At 43.0% G+C, this 17,652-nt stretch overlaps 1 protein-coding gene across 1 annotated transcript; it reads right to left on the bottom strand.

Moving 5' to 3' along the window:
* Nucleotides 1–963: 963 nt before the first annotated feature.
* Nucleotides 964–13,021, bottom strand: mcf2b (MCF.2 cell line derived transforming sequence b; the record flags this gene model as incomplete). The annotated part of the gene is made up of 26 exons (XM_079172202.1): nt 964–1,045; nt 1,176–1,288; nt 1,674–1,789; nt 2,435–2,607; nt 4,769–4,814; nt 4,949–5,027; nt 5,193–5,285; nt 5,504–5,719; nt 5,994–6,119; nt 6,789–6,881; nt 7,100–7,192; nt 7,310–7,379; nt 7,478–7,593; nt 7,685–7,751; nt 7,928–8,028; nt 8,322–8,410; nt 8,652–8,823; nt 8,903–9,094; nt 9,366–9,557; nt 9,794–9,913; nt 10,004–10,118; nt 10,303–10,427; nt 10,533–10,682; nt 10,922–11,038; nt 11,293–11,427; nt 12,971–13,021. 26 exons carry the CDS (start codon nt 13,019–13,021, stop codon nt 964–966), a joined length of 3,042 nt encoding a protein of 1,013 aa, XP_079028328.1.
* Between the last annotated feature and the right edge of the window lie 4,631 nt (nt 13,022–17,652).

The following is a 17,652-nucleotide window of genomic DNA, read 5'->3' as shown; positions in this document are numbered from 1 at the left end:
CAGCACTTTCCCCAGACCCAGATAGTTCATACTGAATACTGACAAAGAGTGCTGCATCAATAGACCTTTTGTCACAGGGAACATTTTCTCTTGTCGTAGCAGGAGAAGAACAGGTGGACCTAATAACGAATTATTAATATTAACGAAGGCTCTGCTCCATTTTAAATGTCCCACTGAGGCATCGTGCACCAGACCAAGGCTAAATAGAATGCAGCCTTTGCTAATGTTATTAATTACACCTGTACTTTTCCTGCCATGACAAGGCGAGATCATCTTTAGAGGGCATGCAATGACATTTTCACATACACATCCCTCACCAACACCACTAATTAGCAGAACAAATAACTTGACTGAATATTGCTGAATATTCTTTTCTTCCCTTGTTTTTTTCCTGTCATGTACATTCACCAAGAGGATGCTAAATGTCTGCTTTTGCCTATAAGAGATGGGGTAAGCGAGGCGATTTGCGACATGCATAGTGACGTAGCTGGCTGCTGTAAGAAAGGTTTGAAAACAATGACACCAGAAAGTAAAGCTATTTTCTATAACTGACCGTTTTATACAAAAAGAAGCCACACTAATTAGCTGAGCTGTTTGGCACATGAACATTAATGATATGTTAATAGGCATACGCATGATTTCGGTTATATTTCATAAGAAAATAGAAATGATAAAACTTGTCCAATAAAAGTTCAACGTCTTCTGTTATAACTCCAAGTCCAAACAATCTACTGCTGGAAAAGAGAGATAAAGGAAACAAGGTCCCACATATGTGCTTTGCATTGTTACGGTCTTCTGAGGTCCATTCTGAATGTTACAGCCTTCTGAGGGTGAAGATGTCACAGTAGTTGGAAGAGTACAATGTGCAGTTTTTATCAGGTAGTTGATGGAGTCTGAGTCTGTGTGTGTGTGTGTGTGTGTGTGTGTGTGTGTGTGTCATCTATCCTCTGTTCTGATTGGCTCTTAGCAGGTCTCTCCCAGAATCCTGTGCAGGTCCTCAGGTAGAACACGGCCTTCTTCCCCTCGACTTACATTCCTCACCATCCTGCGATTACACACGTAAACACAACAAGGACGCATAAAAAGTTTGACTATTTTACCATAAATTAATTTGTTTGCAACTCAATACAAGATTGCGTGCAATAAACATTTCTGAAACAAATAGACTATTTTACCACATTCCCGACATTTCCGCATGCAGCAGCTGGATGACATCGCCGCAGTTAAAGATGATGTCATCAGTGCTGGCCATGCTGCTCTCTACCATGACCCTGTACCTGCCCGCCACCTGGAACAGAAGAGAAGACAAAGAACATCGCAGGAGAATGGTGCATTTTGATACTTTTCCACGTGCACAGCAGTCCTAAATCTATATCGAATACAGGTTCCATTGCCATCCAACTGGCAATTTTCGGCCAATTTGACTCTGTGTTTGCCCACCAAACTGTCGGTCATCAGTGCCACCCAGTTGAGGGAGGCGGCAGATCGGTAGATGAGTCTAGCTCTCCGAGGTTCAGGCAGGACCTGTAGCCTTGGTGTCGTCAACCAATAGCACTCGTTGTGGTCTGTGAGTAGCTGTTATAGCTGCAAGGCATAGTGTTCATATATTCCCCCCCGTAGACTAAACAACACATCACTTCTCTAGTATTGTGTTATGACTAATAAACTCTCACCAGTGGGGCCGGCTGATCCTCCTCGTCGGAGTCCGATAGGTTGGAGAGGTCTGTAGCTGCACCCCAGTCCTCCAGACCCTCACAGATGGCCACTGAGTGGGCAGGAACAGGCCAAGCTGCAGGTGACAAGATGGCTGAGATGACTAAAAAACGGTAGCGCTGTAAACTTTGTAATCACTAATATTCCATGATCTATGTGTATCCACTGTGAAAAATGACACCCCATGACAAAGACGTATTTCAGTTGGCCCAGGATGTTCATGAAAACTACTAAAATATTCTTCTGTTTTATTTCAAACAAACCTACTTTAGGAAATGTAAATAAATGTTTATTAACTTTAAAGTGACAGCTACACTTCCAATGAGACCACTATTAATGGTCGGGTCATTGGAAAGGTCCCGGGCTACAAATATTTATAACCAGCTGACATTCAAGTTAACACTACCCCAATCTGTAAAAAAGAAGGGGTCAAAGGGTTAAATGTTCATGATTCTCTGTTGTAGGTTTTTTAGCATTTTATCATCTTTTACGTATCTTATATTTTATTTGGAGTGTGTTCTGTGTTTGCCCTGGCAACAAAACAAATTCCCCCTTAAAAACAATGTCAAAGTTAAAGTTGAGAGGTGTCGTTTAACATCAGTCCAAAGAAAGTCTTTAGAAGAGCAAAAGGTTTTCAAAGGAAAATGTGTAATTACTGTACGACTAAAATGTTATAAAGTCATGTGTTCTATTCTGTGAATAATCTGTCTCAGCGACTCACTGCGTCGAGGCGAGTGAACTACGGGTTCCGTGTGGGCGGGGCTTGTGTCTATTGACTCCTCCCCCCGTAGCCTGTGGGAGTAACTCGTCGCCGAGGAGCTGTGAGGAAAAGGGAGACACGCTGAGCAGCCTCCCACCGACGCTCCGCCCCACGACACACACATCTCTGATGCACTAAACCGCATCGCCATGGGAACAAGACACGACCACAACAAAACGAAAACAAACAACAACAACAACAACATCCACGGTGTCACAAAACGAGCTCATTCGCATTCTGTAAATGAAAACAGCATTCCGTTAAGTTCACAATCACATATATTCGAGATCGGTGCAATATATGGAAATATTACTTTGAGTACACAGTATTCTGCAGTCACTGTGTCTGAATATGTTAAAGCCTACACATCTGCTAATTGAAGTACAAACCATTGAAATAAAATAGGACTAGAACGGACATTCCTATTTAAATCAGTGAAGAAGGATGGTTAGAGCGGCGGCCATTTTTACGTGTACTGTTGCCATTGCGACAATTGTAGCTGGCTAACTTCAGTATAAACTAAACAGACTTACAGACGGACCCACTCAGGCAGGATCTAACGGTCCATACGCCTCACTCCCCGGCGCTACGGAGAAGGACAAGCTAACTAGCTAACTAGCTAACCCTCTGTCTCTGCAGATCTCTCTTCTAAGCGAGCTGCAACAACGCTTTACGGCCAATTGACACGTCCTGTCACCATGAAAACTAACAACAATGATCACCGGTTTCTTTTGTACTATTAAATTGACCACAGATATTCCAATCCTATTCTATTTCTATGGTCGAAAGACTTCAATTACTTACAAATGCTATGTTACCGCACCTCGGTCATGTACACAAATCTTTAACAAAGAGACTTTCATAGTATCGTATCCTGCATCTGTTAGTAACAATCAAAAATCCCACAAAACATTCTCTGAATATGATTATCCCATGCTCATATACTTTGACAACTGAACTGTGAGTCTTTATCCACTTTCAGGATATGGCTGGCATGATGTTATATTGTCAACAGACCTCAGGAAAAGACCAAAACCAACATGTGTTCGTCCATCTCTCCGTGCTTTCTGACTTCCCATGTCCCAAGCTACGGAAGATGCAAATCTTTAAAAAAAGGGGTCGCAAAGATGCAGTTCACGATTCCAAAAGGCTCTGTAATTCCCGAAAACAGCTGGGCCTTGTAGTTTTTGACAAACGTTTCTCAATCAGTAAGTAAGAGTGCATTTGTTGGGGACTATTTTCAGCTGCGGATCAATTCACAATTGATGCGCTAGTGTATGTGGGATTGACTAAATAGAAAGTAGTGTGCCCTTGTTCATGGTGATGAAGGAACATGTCAGCAAGTGCAACAGTGCAACTTATTGATGTATTTTTAATTGTTTTTGGACAACGGAGATCTGTGGCACAAAGGAATGAGCTATATCAGGCTTTGGCTGCACAACAAATAGTTGTTAGAAGGATCAGTGGAGTGTTGGTTTTGTTCTTCTCATTTTCATTTGACCTAATCATTTCCCTACACAATGATAACTGTGAAGCTCAGAAGACTTCACCATTCATCAAATGTATGACGTGCTAGCATGCTATCAGTAAACGAACATTAGTTTATCCTACAAAAACACAAACACACGTCCATGTTGACACTCTCCTTGAGAACCAGTGTTTTCAATGACTAATAAGCATCAGAGCAACATCTTGGAAAACCTTGGACAGTGTTCCAACAATGTTCTCTGACTTAAACTTTGTGAGTTTTCTCTTAAGGATATAACATGTACACTCAACACACATGTTTCTTATTGACTGACACACACTAAAGAGCTGTTGAAGCAGCCTGGTAAGGTGTTGATTGCACTGGTATAGAATTTGGGTCTTTGCAGTTGATGCAGTGTATAGCGCGCTCCGTGGTGGCATTTCAGCACCACGGACAGTGTTAAAGCCATCTGCAGGACTTAGCAACGCAGTCATGAAAACCAGTTCTCAAGGGTAAAGAAAAATATCCTAATAAATCACAGATGCACACTGCACACATACAAACTCATACAATAACGTTAACACACTGCATACATATTATCATGATGCTTTGTTATAAATAAGAAGATAGGGTGGCAGGTGGGTGAAACTGAGGGGTTATTTCAGAAATGTAATTTCTATCATGAACACTATAGGTGAGAGAAGTGTTTTCCTTAATGTAGTTTTAAATCAATTTCTGAATTGAAACTGGATTAAAAGTGAGTTGACACATCAGGAGGTCACAAACCGACACAGAGGACGAATAGGAGGCCATGCAGAGAGAATCACCTGTCAGAGAGGGTGTTGTCCGAGAGTTGAAGAGAAGGAGTCTCATCTGAGAAAAGGAGACGTGACAGAGGACTCAGACATATTGCCAGAGCTGAATACAAGTTCAAACTAAAATAAAATCAGGCTTTTCAAAGAAAGAAGGAAACATGTCAGTGAATGAATTATAGCAGTAATAGAAACCTTGACACAGTTTCTGATGGTTGGTGAGAATTTTTCGGATCTCTGTCAGCCAGGCAACTTTGACCTCCAGTGTGGGAGCCTAGACACACACACACACACACACACACACACACACACACACACACACACACACACACACACACACAGACCATAACCACAAGAGAGGTTTGAGTGAATAAGCTAAAGGTACACACACTGAAACACAAAAAAAGATATAGAAAATAGAAATCAAAAGATCAAATACCTGAACTATGTACACTACTTCTCTGCCACTGTACCAGATTTCAAATTTCTTCACATCTCCTTTCACATTTTCTGTGATTCCCACTGCACTCATCTACAGAAAGAAAGAAAAGTAACTTCATTTCCCGATCAGCTGTCATCCTTACTGACTCTACATTTATTATACCACGTTCACCAATACTATGCAGTACAATTCAACAAAAAGACACGGTAAGCTTCATAAGAGGAGGATTTATTGGAGGGCTGTTGAATTGGATTGCATTGGATGTAGCTAGGTGTACCTAATGAAGTGAGTTTATTATATATTGTTACTCTGAGGCAGGATTTGAAGCTGTAGAAGGGCGTCCTCTCGTGAGTGTCCTCGTCTCTGCGCTTGCAGAAGAGCAGGGCAAGGTCATAGAGGAAGAGATGCCTCTGCATGGGTTTGAACCTGGCCAGCTCCTTCATTCGCACCGCTGCCCTCTTATGGCTGATCCACACACTGAAGCCTCCCTGCATCACCACTCGGCCCAGCTGGCTGAGGTCCCCCTGGGACAGACGGGTGAACGGAGAAGAAGTAGATGAACTGAACCAACATGTGAGACATTTTATTTTCTGTGCAGACTGAAGCACAAAATGAAATGACATGTAAATGAAGCCAGATACTTGGAATTTTCCAAGAACATAAAACTTTTTTCCTTTCATTTAATAGTTACATTGAATTAATGTGCTTGAGGTAGAAGAAAATAAAAGGCAATGGGAAATAAGATAACGCAATCTAATTGTCCGCTCTATCTTTTCTGTTGATTTAACTGGTTGGTACCTGGTATCCAGTGATGGCTATCTGATGCATGGAGTCGTTGACAGACTTCAGCAGCTCCAGCATGGAGTCCAGAGCCTGCCGGAGTTCACAGCGGTATCGCTCCTCCGTACAGTGCTTCAACAGCTCCTGACCCAGGACAGAGACACAGGATGACAGGTCAGTGTTTTTACAGTTTAACTAATCTAGTCTGCAGGCATGGACGTTGTCAATATGTCTCTGTGCCCGTTTAAAACAGGTTTTCTCATCTGTCTTTAGCAGTGTGTATGCTATGCTGTTGGTATAAATGTCTTGATTGCTTGGCTTTGATCCAGAGTGAAATATCACAACTATTGGATTTATCACCATGACATTTGGTTCAGACATGCATGTCCCCGTAAAGATGAACTGCAATAACTTCTGTTATCCCTTAACTTTTCGATAAACTCAAGGTGGACATGTTAGCATGCTGATGTTAGCGTTTAGCTAGCATGACTACAGACTCTTCTTGTAGCCGATATGATCGCGTTTATTAGATCTATATACCAGAATTTTGCCATGTAAATAAACTTTGCAGCAGAGTAGAGTAGGTGTGCCAAATGTACGCTTTGTCTCTTTATGACCAAAGCTGCTGATCAAGAGTCACTCAACGCGTGATACGGTTTTGCATCAGGGCAGCAAAATCGTTTTCTGAAATGATCGATGCACATCACGATACACAAAAAAAAATGTGCCTTCATGATGGCACCTAAAAACCTAATCTCTTTAACGTGCATAGTGTGTGACGCTCCATCACTGACTGACTCAGATGTACGAAACCTTGAGGAGCAGCTGGTACTTGGTGAGGCGTTGGACTGGTTTTAGGAGGTAAGAGTCCAGACCCAGCTTGTGGTCCAGCTTCTTCTGGCACTCCTGCAGTGAGACAGAGAGATTCTGCTGAATAATAATAATAATAATAATAATAATAATCAACGCATAAAACATCATTGGGTTCTGAAAATAAGAAACAGCTTTAACAAGCAAACAATCTCAAGACTAAGTCTGCTATCAACACTAATCCCAATGACTTTCATACCATCAACATATGACAAGTGAAACGATGGATAAACATACGTATGATATGTAACTACCTTGAAGAATGGCGAATCAGAGCACTGTCTCCATAGCAACTCAGAGCAAGGCTTGTTCTGGCAGTAACGCTCATACACCTGGAACTTCTCTTTCTGCTCACACACACACACACACACACACACACACACACACACACACGTACTATTAGATTATGTTATGTCATATCACTTCACATAAAGTTCCAGTGTTTCTCCTCATTGTTTCTTTACCCGTTGCAGGAAGCAAGTCCCCACCCTCTCTGGTGTCTCCAGGCAACCCTGCAAATCTTGGAGGAAGATCCTAAATGGAGAGGAAAATGAAAGGAAATTGGATTCGCACGAAAAGACGGGGAGACAAGGACAACTCTGTGACAGCTTGCATGCGTGTGCTTGAGTTGCCTGCTGTGGAACTGGTAAATCTCCGGCATGTTGCCAAAGAGAACGTCCTTCTGGCTGCGTAGAGCTGGAGGAAGGAGATTGGACATGGATGGGTCCTCCATTTCTGCCCTGTAGCCCTGAGGAGAGGAGAGGAGATAACACCGATCACAGGACCAGAGAACTTGAGAACAGGAATCACAAAATGTCATAAACAGAAAATCAACTCACCAGAAGGACAGAGAGCAGCTCGTCCACATAGATCCTCTCTGTAGCTATCAGTTCCTTCATAATATGGCTGGTAAAAGTGGGAATGAGAGAAAAATTGACAAAAACTGAACAAAAAACTATGCTAAAGCAGCATGCACACTGTGATATTGGCAACAAAAGAAGTAATACAAATACAGTGGTATTGGGAGTAGGAGGTCAAGCTTTAGGTGAAGGATCATGTGTGACAGGTGAAAGACTGCGTACCGGGTGAGCTGCTCTGGATTGTCTTCTGCCTCTGAATCGGTTTCAGGGGCGGAGCCATACAGACAGCTGCGGTTGCCTTGGAAGTCATGCATTACCTCGATCTGACAAAAACACACATTAAACACGTTTTTTTATGCTTGGAGCCGTGGACACATTTGTAACATGGGATAACACTAAACTAAACAAAACAACCTATCCAATAGTTGTTGGGACATTTCACTCTAAATACACAAATGTGAACCTCATATTGATACAGGAAATGTCAGAGGATCACCAATGTCATTAGGATTCATCCTCAGAGGACCATGAATGTGTGTACAAAATTGAATGGCAATCCATCTTACAGTCGGCTTAAAACACTCACTCACACACACACACACACACACACACACACCTTGCGTTGGCTGTTGTTCCTCCTCGCGGCTCTTTTGCCAGGTAGCAAGTCAAAGGAGAACTTGGAGTTCAGGACGTTAAAGTCTACACCTGTGGGGAGAATCACAGAGGCACACACATTCAACTAGCGACAATGGAGCGAAGAGGAATTGCAAACTAAATACTGCACATGAGATATACAGTAGAAAAGTGAAGTTAAGATAACTGTATCATGATAACATCCTAGTCAACGGCAGATAGTAGACAGATTCTAAACCATGAAAACAAATCTACACTAAGTGTAGGAAAACAGCTATTGGATGAGAAAAGGAGCAGTCGAGGCGGGTCGTACCATGTTTGGGGGAGAAGAGGGGTGACTTGCAGCGCTGCTCGGGTTCAGGCCTGGGGGCCACCAGCTGGATCGGTCTGACTTGTACGTCCGCCAGCTTCCTCAGACACTGCTCTCTGTTTCTGATCATGGACTGCACCGCGTTCAGCTTCTCTGTTACCATGGAAATTTGGGACTAAAGAGAAAAGGGGTGTAAGTTGAGCGGAGAAGCGGATCATCTCGAGTGTCGGTGGTGTTCGGCAGCGGTGGGTTACCTGCAGCTGTGGGGTGAGTATGGCTTCAAACTCCAGGCTCAGAATGTCCTGGCTGTTTGTCAGTGCAGATGGCGCCCTCTCCTGGTGAGAGCTGAGGTACTGCAGTGCCTCCTGAGCTCCCTCTCTGGTTTGGAACTTGTCCACCATCTGACTGGCCAGGACATAGGCGCCATCGTCACACCACCGAAGGGCCTGCGCACACACAAACAGGACACAACGCAAGAAAACACATTTTGATCCCAGGCACATTTTTTTAATGTGATTAAAACAAAGAACAAAGAAAAGGTTCACATGGAGGACGGATGGGTACAGATTTGGTGACATTGCATGCCGACATTTGTGAGAATGTTGTTTTTGCTGAAACAGAGCATGCACGGTCGACAATTAATTATTTTTTTTATGTTTTCGTTCTGCATCAATAATTCAGAGTTTGCATGTTTGTGTGTCGTGGCAGCATTTTTACCCCTTCAAGGCGGAGCAGCAGGTCTCGTGCTCGGGTAAGCGAGGCCCGCTTGGTGCGTACGGCAGTGGTGATGACGTCACAGTGATGTCGCAGCTCGTTGCAGCGCTGGACGATGAGCGCCAGGGCGTAATGGTGGTTGGCGGCCAACTGGTGGCCGTGCAGGATCAGCACCTGGGCATGGGCCATCTCCTCCTGAGCCACAAACACACACTTAAAGGTTTAAAACCGATTTTAAAAGTTGTTGTTTGCTAATGCAAGAGGACAATCATGGTTGTCTGTAACAGGAGTGCTGCAGTAGGCCAACCCAGAAGTTAGCATCGTACGGTACAACACTATCAGACCGTCTGACATCAGAGACCAGACATGTTATTAGAGCATTTTGCTCTCAAGCTGTAATTGTGCGCTTGTTGTGTGACTTTGTTTGTGACCTGAGCGCGTGTGTCCAGCATCTCCAGGTCCATCAGCAGCTGTTCTGTCTGAACCACCGTGGTTCCCACAGAGGCAATGTCCGTCTCCTGGTCACTGATCCTCTCCAGTGCCTCCTCCATCTACACACACACACACACACACAGAGTCAATCGTCACAGCAGTGCAACATGCAGGCATACAGCTAATATGACAGACACCAATCATCACACCTGCTGAAAACTCATTTCATAGTGCAGCAGCTGGAGGTACTGCTGCATCTTCAGGTGGTGTTTCTCAAAGAAGCCATCAAACGCCTCCTCCATGTCTCTGAGCTGAGCCAGGAGTCTGGAACACACGCGACACACAGACGTTCACACAAGCTGTCTGGTTTTAATAGGATGTTAGTGTCAAGCAAGGGTGTGTCTTCTAAATCCTCGCATCTATTCCTCCTTCTCTCACTACTATCTCTACTTTTTTTTTTTAAACTTGTCTTGTACAAAAGCCCTTTCTTTAAAGAAGATGTCTGTACCTTTGAACGGTGTCCATGTCTGACTTTAGGTCCCGCTCCTCCTCTACATCTCTCTTAGAGGCTTTGACAGTCTCCAGGTTCGACAGCAGCAGCCTACCTTCTTTCGTCACGCTCCGGATATCGTCCTGAAATAACACGGCGAACAACAAGAAAAGACAAATGAAATAAAAAAAACGCCAGACACAGAGATACAGAGTGAGAGTGGAAAGTGAGAAGAGCAAGGGGGAAACCTTCATCTGTCTGTATCGGTGTGTGTGGGAGTGCAGCAGGAACTCGATGGCATTGGCTTCATCCGGAAGCTCGGTCTCAGATAGCTCTGATCCAAAGCCCTGCAGCAGCTGGGCGATCTCCTTCACTGTCACCGCAAAGGTCTCAATGGCCTGCAGATACACACACACACACACACACACACGAACACATTTATAATTAAAATGGGTTTTTCTAATTCTAATAAGGCCTGTAAGAAGGGCTCATGATTGTTTTTTTTAATTTTAGTTGCAAAACCCATTAGGGGAGTTTGCAGCTTGTGCAAACATGGCTTTAATTTATCTTGAACTTGTTTATATTCAACAGCAGCATTCCACGCTCTGGTGAATTGACTGGTATCAGAAGGGTATACCGTGCGGAGGACGATCCAGTCACTTTGGCAGTACTCCACTTTTGCAGTGAAGTCTGTTGTCAGGTGGTTTTCGTCGATGTATCGCAGCAGGTCACCGACCGAGCGCAGCATCACCACCTAAAAGCACAGAACCACGAGGCATCCAGTAAGACAACATCGTGTTTCAACTTGTGCGTTTGGCAGAGCATGTAGTTAGAGGAAATAAGAGAAGAGCATCTACTGTGTCTCAAAATGGACAGGAAGAGTGTGTGGAGTGTGGAGTCGAGCAGAGACAGGATTGTGCTGCGTCGGATAAATTAAATAAATACGTTTACATGAAAAAAAAGAAATGTTCTCCCATCCCTCAATTCTCAGTTTTAAACCCTTCTCACCGGCATCTTTAACAGGAAGTCATCCTGGCTGAAGCGGAAGCCGAGGTCGGTGCTTGAAGACGGACTCGGGGCAGAGCTAAACAAGCCGGTGGGGCGGAGCACCAACACCAAATGCAAATTTCCTGGAAATGAGGTCTGAAAAAGGAAATATATTATGGTATTCAGCTACGTATTATTAGATGGTTAGACGCAGGTTAATAGTGGACTAGAAAAGAGGACAAAGAATGAAAGGTAGTAGTATAATTAAAAGTGCATTAAGTGAAAATTCACAATCGCTTTTAGACGTGAGGACAGAAGACCAATGTTATATACCATGAATATATTTAGGGGAAATGTCTTAATGTCAACCAAGCAATGTGCTAAACTGACTTCTGTGGCTTTATCCTCCACCACATCCCCGGATTTGTGCAGAGGAGCACAGGATGAGAGGAGTCGGACAGTCAGTCAGGAGTGTCGACAGTCATGCGGTCAAGCGAAGCTCAACACAGCATCAGCATCTCTCTGTGTCAATCAGGGAGCAGCTCTCTGACAGTCAGCTCCTCCATCGACTGACTCTGCTTCTTCAGGCACTCTTCTTCCTTATAAAGTGCCTTGCATGCCCTCCCTTTTCCATCTCTATACAAACATTGAGCTGTCGTATTATAATTGTTATTAACACAACAACATCGTTATGTCTCTTTATAGAGACATATAGTATATATCTCTGTATTGAGCACAGTGGCACAAGGATCAAAAGAGAGGGCCGTTGTCTTATAACTTCCAGTTCTGTCCAGTTGAAAGTTCCACAAGCTTGATGACGACTGAGCAGCAATCAAGTGTACCAATTGTGATGACTCTTTCCGCCCCATCTCCTCTCCTCTCCCCCAAAATACCTGCTGTCCACCCCACATTTACTTTGCACAGCTAGCACAGATCCAATAGCCTGAGGAATTATTAATCACAAGGAGGACTTTTACCCTTCATATAAGCCTCTTCCATTCTATAGTCAACTGTATAGGCCTGGCAGGGAACGTGCACTGTATCTGCCTTCATGTGTTGTAATAATAACAACTAGACTTCTAAACTGGAAACTGCTGACCTTACAACAAACACACACAGCTTTCTCACCTCGGCCTACCTTTAGACAGTAGCCTTTTGTACCAAAGTCATCCAAGTCATCATTATGAACCTACTCCTGAAGCAGCCATGCTCGGTGTTATTGGATGATTGCATTCCACAACTGCATTTAGATTGTGGGCATCAAGTATTTCACACATATTCCCAAATCTGTTACATAAGGGTGCAGAACTTGAAAACACTCCACAGTAACTGTAGGCTACAGACCGCAGTGCCAAAGCTGATCGAGACACATGCTGTCCTGTTTATCTGCAGTTACACACACACACACACACACACACACACACACACACACACAGAGAGAGAACACGTTTGTCATTGCCCTGTCCTGCACACAGCTTCTTAACATTTAACTGCCATCTGACCGGTCTCTTCGCCGAGAGGCATTTTAAATATCTGATGCAGTTTGCGCTGTACTAAGAGCACATCCCCAACCTCTGTGTCGCAGTACTGAACTGTCTTAAGAGCCGCTCGTCTATCTCCCTGCTCCTCTCTCTGCTGCAGTGTCCTCGCCGCCCCGTTCGAAGCCTCCCCACCTCCCCACCTCCCGAGCGGAGCTTACCGCGGCTCGGCGCAGACGGGGAAACCCCCGCAGCGGGTTGGACTCGGCCATGGCTTTCGGCGCTTCCCTGTTCCCCTGATCTCCCCGGGCCCGGGAAGTCTGCAGCGGGACGTGGTGTCGGGAGCGAGCAGCCGCAGCGATGGCAAAGGGAACCCACACTGCAGTGTCCGGGCGGGCCGAGCAGCGCGCTGAGTGCGCACCTCAGCAGACGCAATTCTCCTCTGGACCAGGAGAGGTGGGGATGTGTTTCACCTACCTGACGTCAAAGCCAACATAAGTTTTGTCGCTCCACAGCTGCACAAATGTCCATCTTTATTAGCGACACTTCAACAGGCCTATAAACGATGATTTCATTTGATTTTCATTATGATTTGGTAATATTCATATTTAAGGAGTATAACTGCCCTGCCTCACACTACTGTAGGATAAGTTGTCTTACCGTTTCCCAACTTGAAGATGACTTTTTGCCTGTTATTTGTAATTGTTAACAGAGACACACTATGAAGCACTGGCCTGGCCAGAAGAGAAAGAGAGCTATTGGTTCATTTCACTGGATCCGCTAGATGGCGCTCGTAACTCATTAGATTGTAAACTACCTCTGGATCACCTTTTGACATAAACGGCAATCATGGTGCAGTTAGGGGGCCTCGGAGCAAAGATTTACAGTCGGTCCCCCATTGACAAGCCCCCGCCCTCCCGCCACTATCTGTGCACTATATAACCTGTCACCTCCAGCTTCCCATCAAATACAGACCCAGCAGAGGACAAAACACCAGAACAACTCCAAGGCTAAAGCCCCTGAAAACGTTGTTCCAAACCGTGTATAACGTTAAATAAACATTATTATATAAGCAACAATCACACTAAGATCAACTTCAAAATCATCATTATTTATGATGTATTTATTAAGAGTGTAACAGTCAAACAAAAAAAAACATGCAACAAATCTGCTTGATCAGGACTGTGTGGGTTTGATAAAATATGTTGGACAACAGCTACACCAGATTCTGATGCAGACTGAGAAAATAAGTGTTTTGGAATATGAACAGACTGAACTGATTAAAGGTCCGTCTACAAGACCAAGACAAGATAAGTGAATATACAGCACCCATGCACCTTTATTGACATTGTAATTAAGTGGTGTGCATTTGCAACAAATTAGCAATAATGAAATTACCCAAAAACATTTGAGAAGGACTGAACCTGTTTTCTAGCTTATTTAAAATGAATGCATAAAAGTGTGTTAAAAACAGTAAATATATTTTGGTGATTCCCTGACTCTTCTTCTAACACCACCATTTGATTTATGACCAAATACCTGCTAAACTGATATAACCATCAGCCTCACCTGTACTTTGTGTTTAGTGCTGATTAGAAAATGTTTGCATGCTAACGTGGTAAACTAAGTTGGTGGATATGGTAAGACATTTACCTTCCTATAGCGTCAACATGTTTTAGCATTGTCATTGAGAGTGTTAAAAGTCCTCAGAAAGAGGTCACATGACCAAACCTGAGGCAGGGAGAATAAAACAAACTGACCCCCTCAGGTGCAATCACTTCCACTTAATAAGAGGCTATACATGCTGTCTTCCTGCATAGGTTCTCCTTTCTTTGACGTCATACACTATGTGAGAGTCCTGTGAGTTCTTTTCTTCTTTAATGCTTGATTTACCTTATTATCCCACAATATGTTTTGGTTGATTCATAATGAGTCTGCTTTCCCTTTGCAGATCGAAAACCACACACACAGACACACAGACAGACAGAGGCAACAAATGAACTGATAAGAAATCAGATCCTTTGAAAATAAACTGCTGTGCATGAATGGACTGCTGATCATCTTATGTTCATATCCAAGTCAAGGCCAGTGCAATCCTATCCAGCAGTGAGTATGTTAGAACCATTTAGCTCAAGTACAGCTTCACAGAGTGGCTGTGGACTTGTTGTTGTTTCTGTTCATCTGCTATGATTGCATGGGCTCATTTCACCTGTACATTATCTCATATGATACTATAGCTTCATGTAATGTACCTCATCCTATCGGTGTGCATCTTTTCATCTCTTTCTGTCCTAAATAATTGGTTTTGCTGGTTGTGCGACAATCCACATATTAGTGTTCGGTCTTAAAAAAGGCTCAGCTGCCTTATGTGCGCTCACTCAGCTGGTCCTAAATAAAACCTCTCATTGGAGCAATGCCAATTTTGGCTTATTTAACCATGCGCTAACTTGGGCTTAATTCACTCTGTAGCCTATGTATTTCTGCTCCTTATCTATTCTCATCAAATTATGTTAAAAGAGGGCAAGATTTTGTATTGATAGTGCTTTGTTTTGGTTAAAATGAATACATTAAAATGTTTTTTCTCCATATAACAACTAATATGACACACTTGGTACAAGACAAACACAAGTGGGTTTAATTGGGTCTGCAGAAACAAAGAACCTGTCTTGGTATAATAAACCTGGAATAACAGTTACTGAACCAATGTGGGACTTCATCAGTGTGTTAAAGGCCTACTATGCAGGAATTGTCTCTTATAAAATAGACCTTAAGTACGTTTGTGTCTCACACTCTGACTATCTGCCTGTTTCTGCATTAAGGTATATATCAGTTATACTTCTTCAATTCACCTCTTTGTCTCGGTCATCTTCTCTCCCCGAATATCAGTTTCAGTCAATCCAAACTAATATAGTACGTTTTGAGTATTTCCACTATTTTGATTTCATTCTGTATATTTGTAACAAATGTTTTGAATAAGATGTAGATGCCACAACAATATTTTCAAGCACAATCAATTGATATCAGTGATTCAAAAGTCCAAAATATTTTCAATCTTTGTCTCTTATAATTTGTGTGTGATCGTCAGCTGGTCATGTGGTCATCGGGGAGATCCTGCCCGGAGGGAATCACATTGTCACAATGTGTTTGGCTTGATGAGGGCGAGAGAAGCCAAGCTATTTCGAGGAAACTAATTGCACTACAGACAAAACAGTGATAAGTATAGAGGCATGTGTCCTGTTCTAAGAATCCCTGAGCCTACTGTACATGTTTTGTTTTAACTGCGCCAGATCACGAATATGTGCGGTTATGCACGATGTTGCCTAAGGCAAGAAATAGCCATATATATATATAAAGCCACCTAACACTTAACCTGCACAATTTCTATATTTTGATTTGAGCGAACTTACACCTCAGTTCATACACACAGTGACCCTTTGCTTGTGGGCGTCCCCATTGTCCCCCTTCAATGATATCTTAATAATAAATGCAACATTTAAAATATCGTTTAGTGGTCCTTCGCTGAGCTCACAAGTCTCCAAATGATGGTTGTAAAGATGTGTTTACCCGTCATTCATTCTTGTCGCATATTGAATAACACAGTAAAGAAAGGATACACTGCTGCTGCTGTGCTTAGAATCATAATTTAGAGTCGTTTTACCAAAATTGCAACCAAAACAAAGATTCAATCAGGGATTCCCGCAAATATCAGTGAGTCTATGAGTCGGTGTGATAAAAGTATTCACCAATCTGAACCATTATATCGTGAACAAGCCTCTTAACACTGGCCCTCATTTTCCACATTGTCAAAGTTGAATACAGTATTCTGTATGAGCTTGTTTCAGCCCTTTGCTATGACAGTACTAATGTATCAGTTGGAAAAAAGAAAACTTTGATACCTTGAGTGGGATGTAAAATAAACTTTGAACTTTGAACACGAGCTTCCTATAATGGATCTGTCGAAGAATTCGCGGAAGTACAAAGTTCAAGGGGCAATCTTTCTGGTGATTCTGGATAATCTCCGGCACGTTCATGAGAAACTGTTGAATAAGACGGCTTACTGTTGCGTTGCCGTCGATGCGTCCTCCATCCACACCATAAGAAGACTAGGAGCCCTTAATCTGCTGAGAACAGACTGGAATACTGATAATCTCCACAATGCTCCACAAAGATCTGCACATTTTACACACCTTGTATAAAATGGTCTTAAAAGACCATTACTTGTACAGTTTACTCTTTGTTTTACAATGTAGAACCAATTCATTTTAAATTCGCTATCTGATTTGTTGGTTCCCCGAGAAAAATGAGCAAAATATTTGGTTTACTATTGTCTTTGTTGGTCAAATACACATCCTTTTCTCATCTATTGGATGGAGAATCGTGTTGTAAGTTTGCTTCACCTTTGTGTCTGTGAGCTTTCATAAGCAGTGCTGAAAAAATATAATAAGCAAAAAGCAATAAGTGCAGTTTCTTTCAAATACAAGTCAACCAACATATCTAGCAGCAAACCTCATGCCCTGACACATTCAGAATCCCTCTGAGATAAGTTAACCCTGATCTGAACAGGCCTTAAACTTTATGACCCCCATTTATTCCAAATTAAAGGAGCCCCGAATGCTTTGTTTGTGGAGGTGCAAATGGGATTATCAGCCTAACTACTACCGCAGAACATGTGGCGACTATGTTGTTGTATGTTTGTCCCTGTGATTTAGCTGGCTGGTATTATCAAACCCTTTGTAGTCCAAAAAAAGCTATCCGCTGATTGCTTAACTGGATTATGCAGCAGGCATCGACAGCAATAATGGACAAGTTAAGCCCGAATGATGCTCAGCGAGAGGCTGCGCGTATAAAAAGGCCGATCCAATGTCACAGACTGCACTATCCACTTACCCTGACACACTTCACC

The sequence above is a fragment of the Pholis gunnellus genome, assembly GCF_910591455.1.
Source record: "Pholis gunnellus genome assembly, chromosome: 13".
NCBI classification, from domain to species: domain Eukaryota; kingdom Metazoa; phylum Chordata; class Actinopteri; order Perciformes; family Pholidae; genus Pholis; species Pholis gunnellus.
The sequence above is the reverse complement of the archived record's forward strand: the minus strand, read 5'-3'. Positions and strand labels throughout refer to the sequence as shown.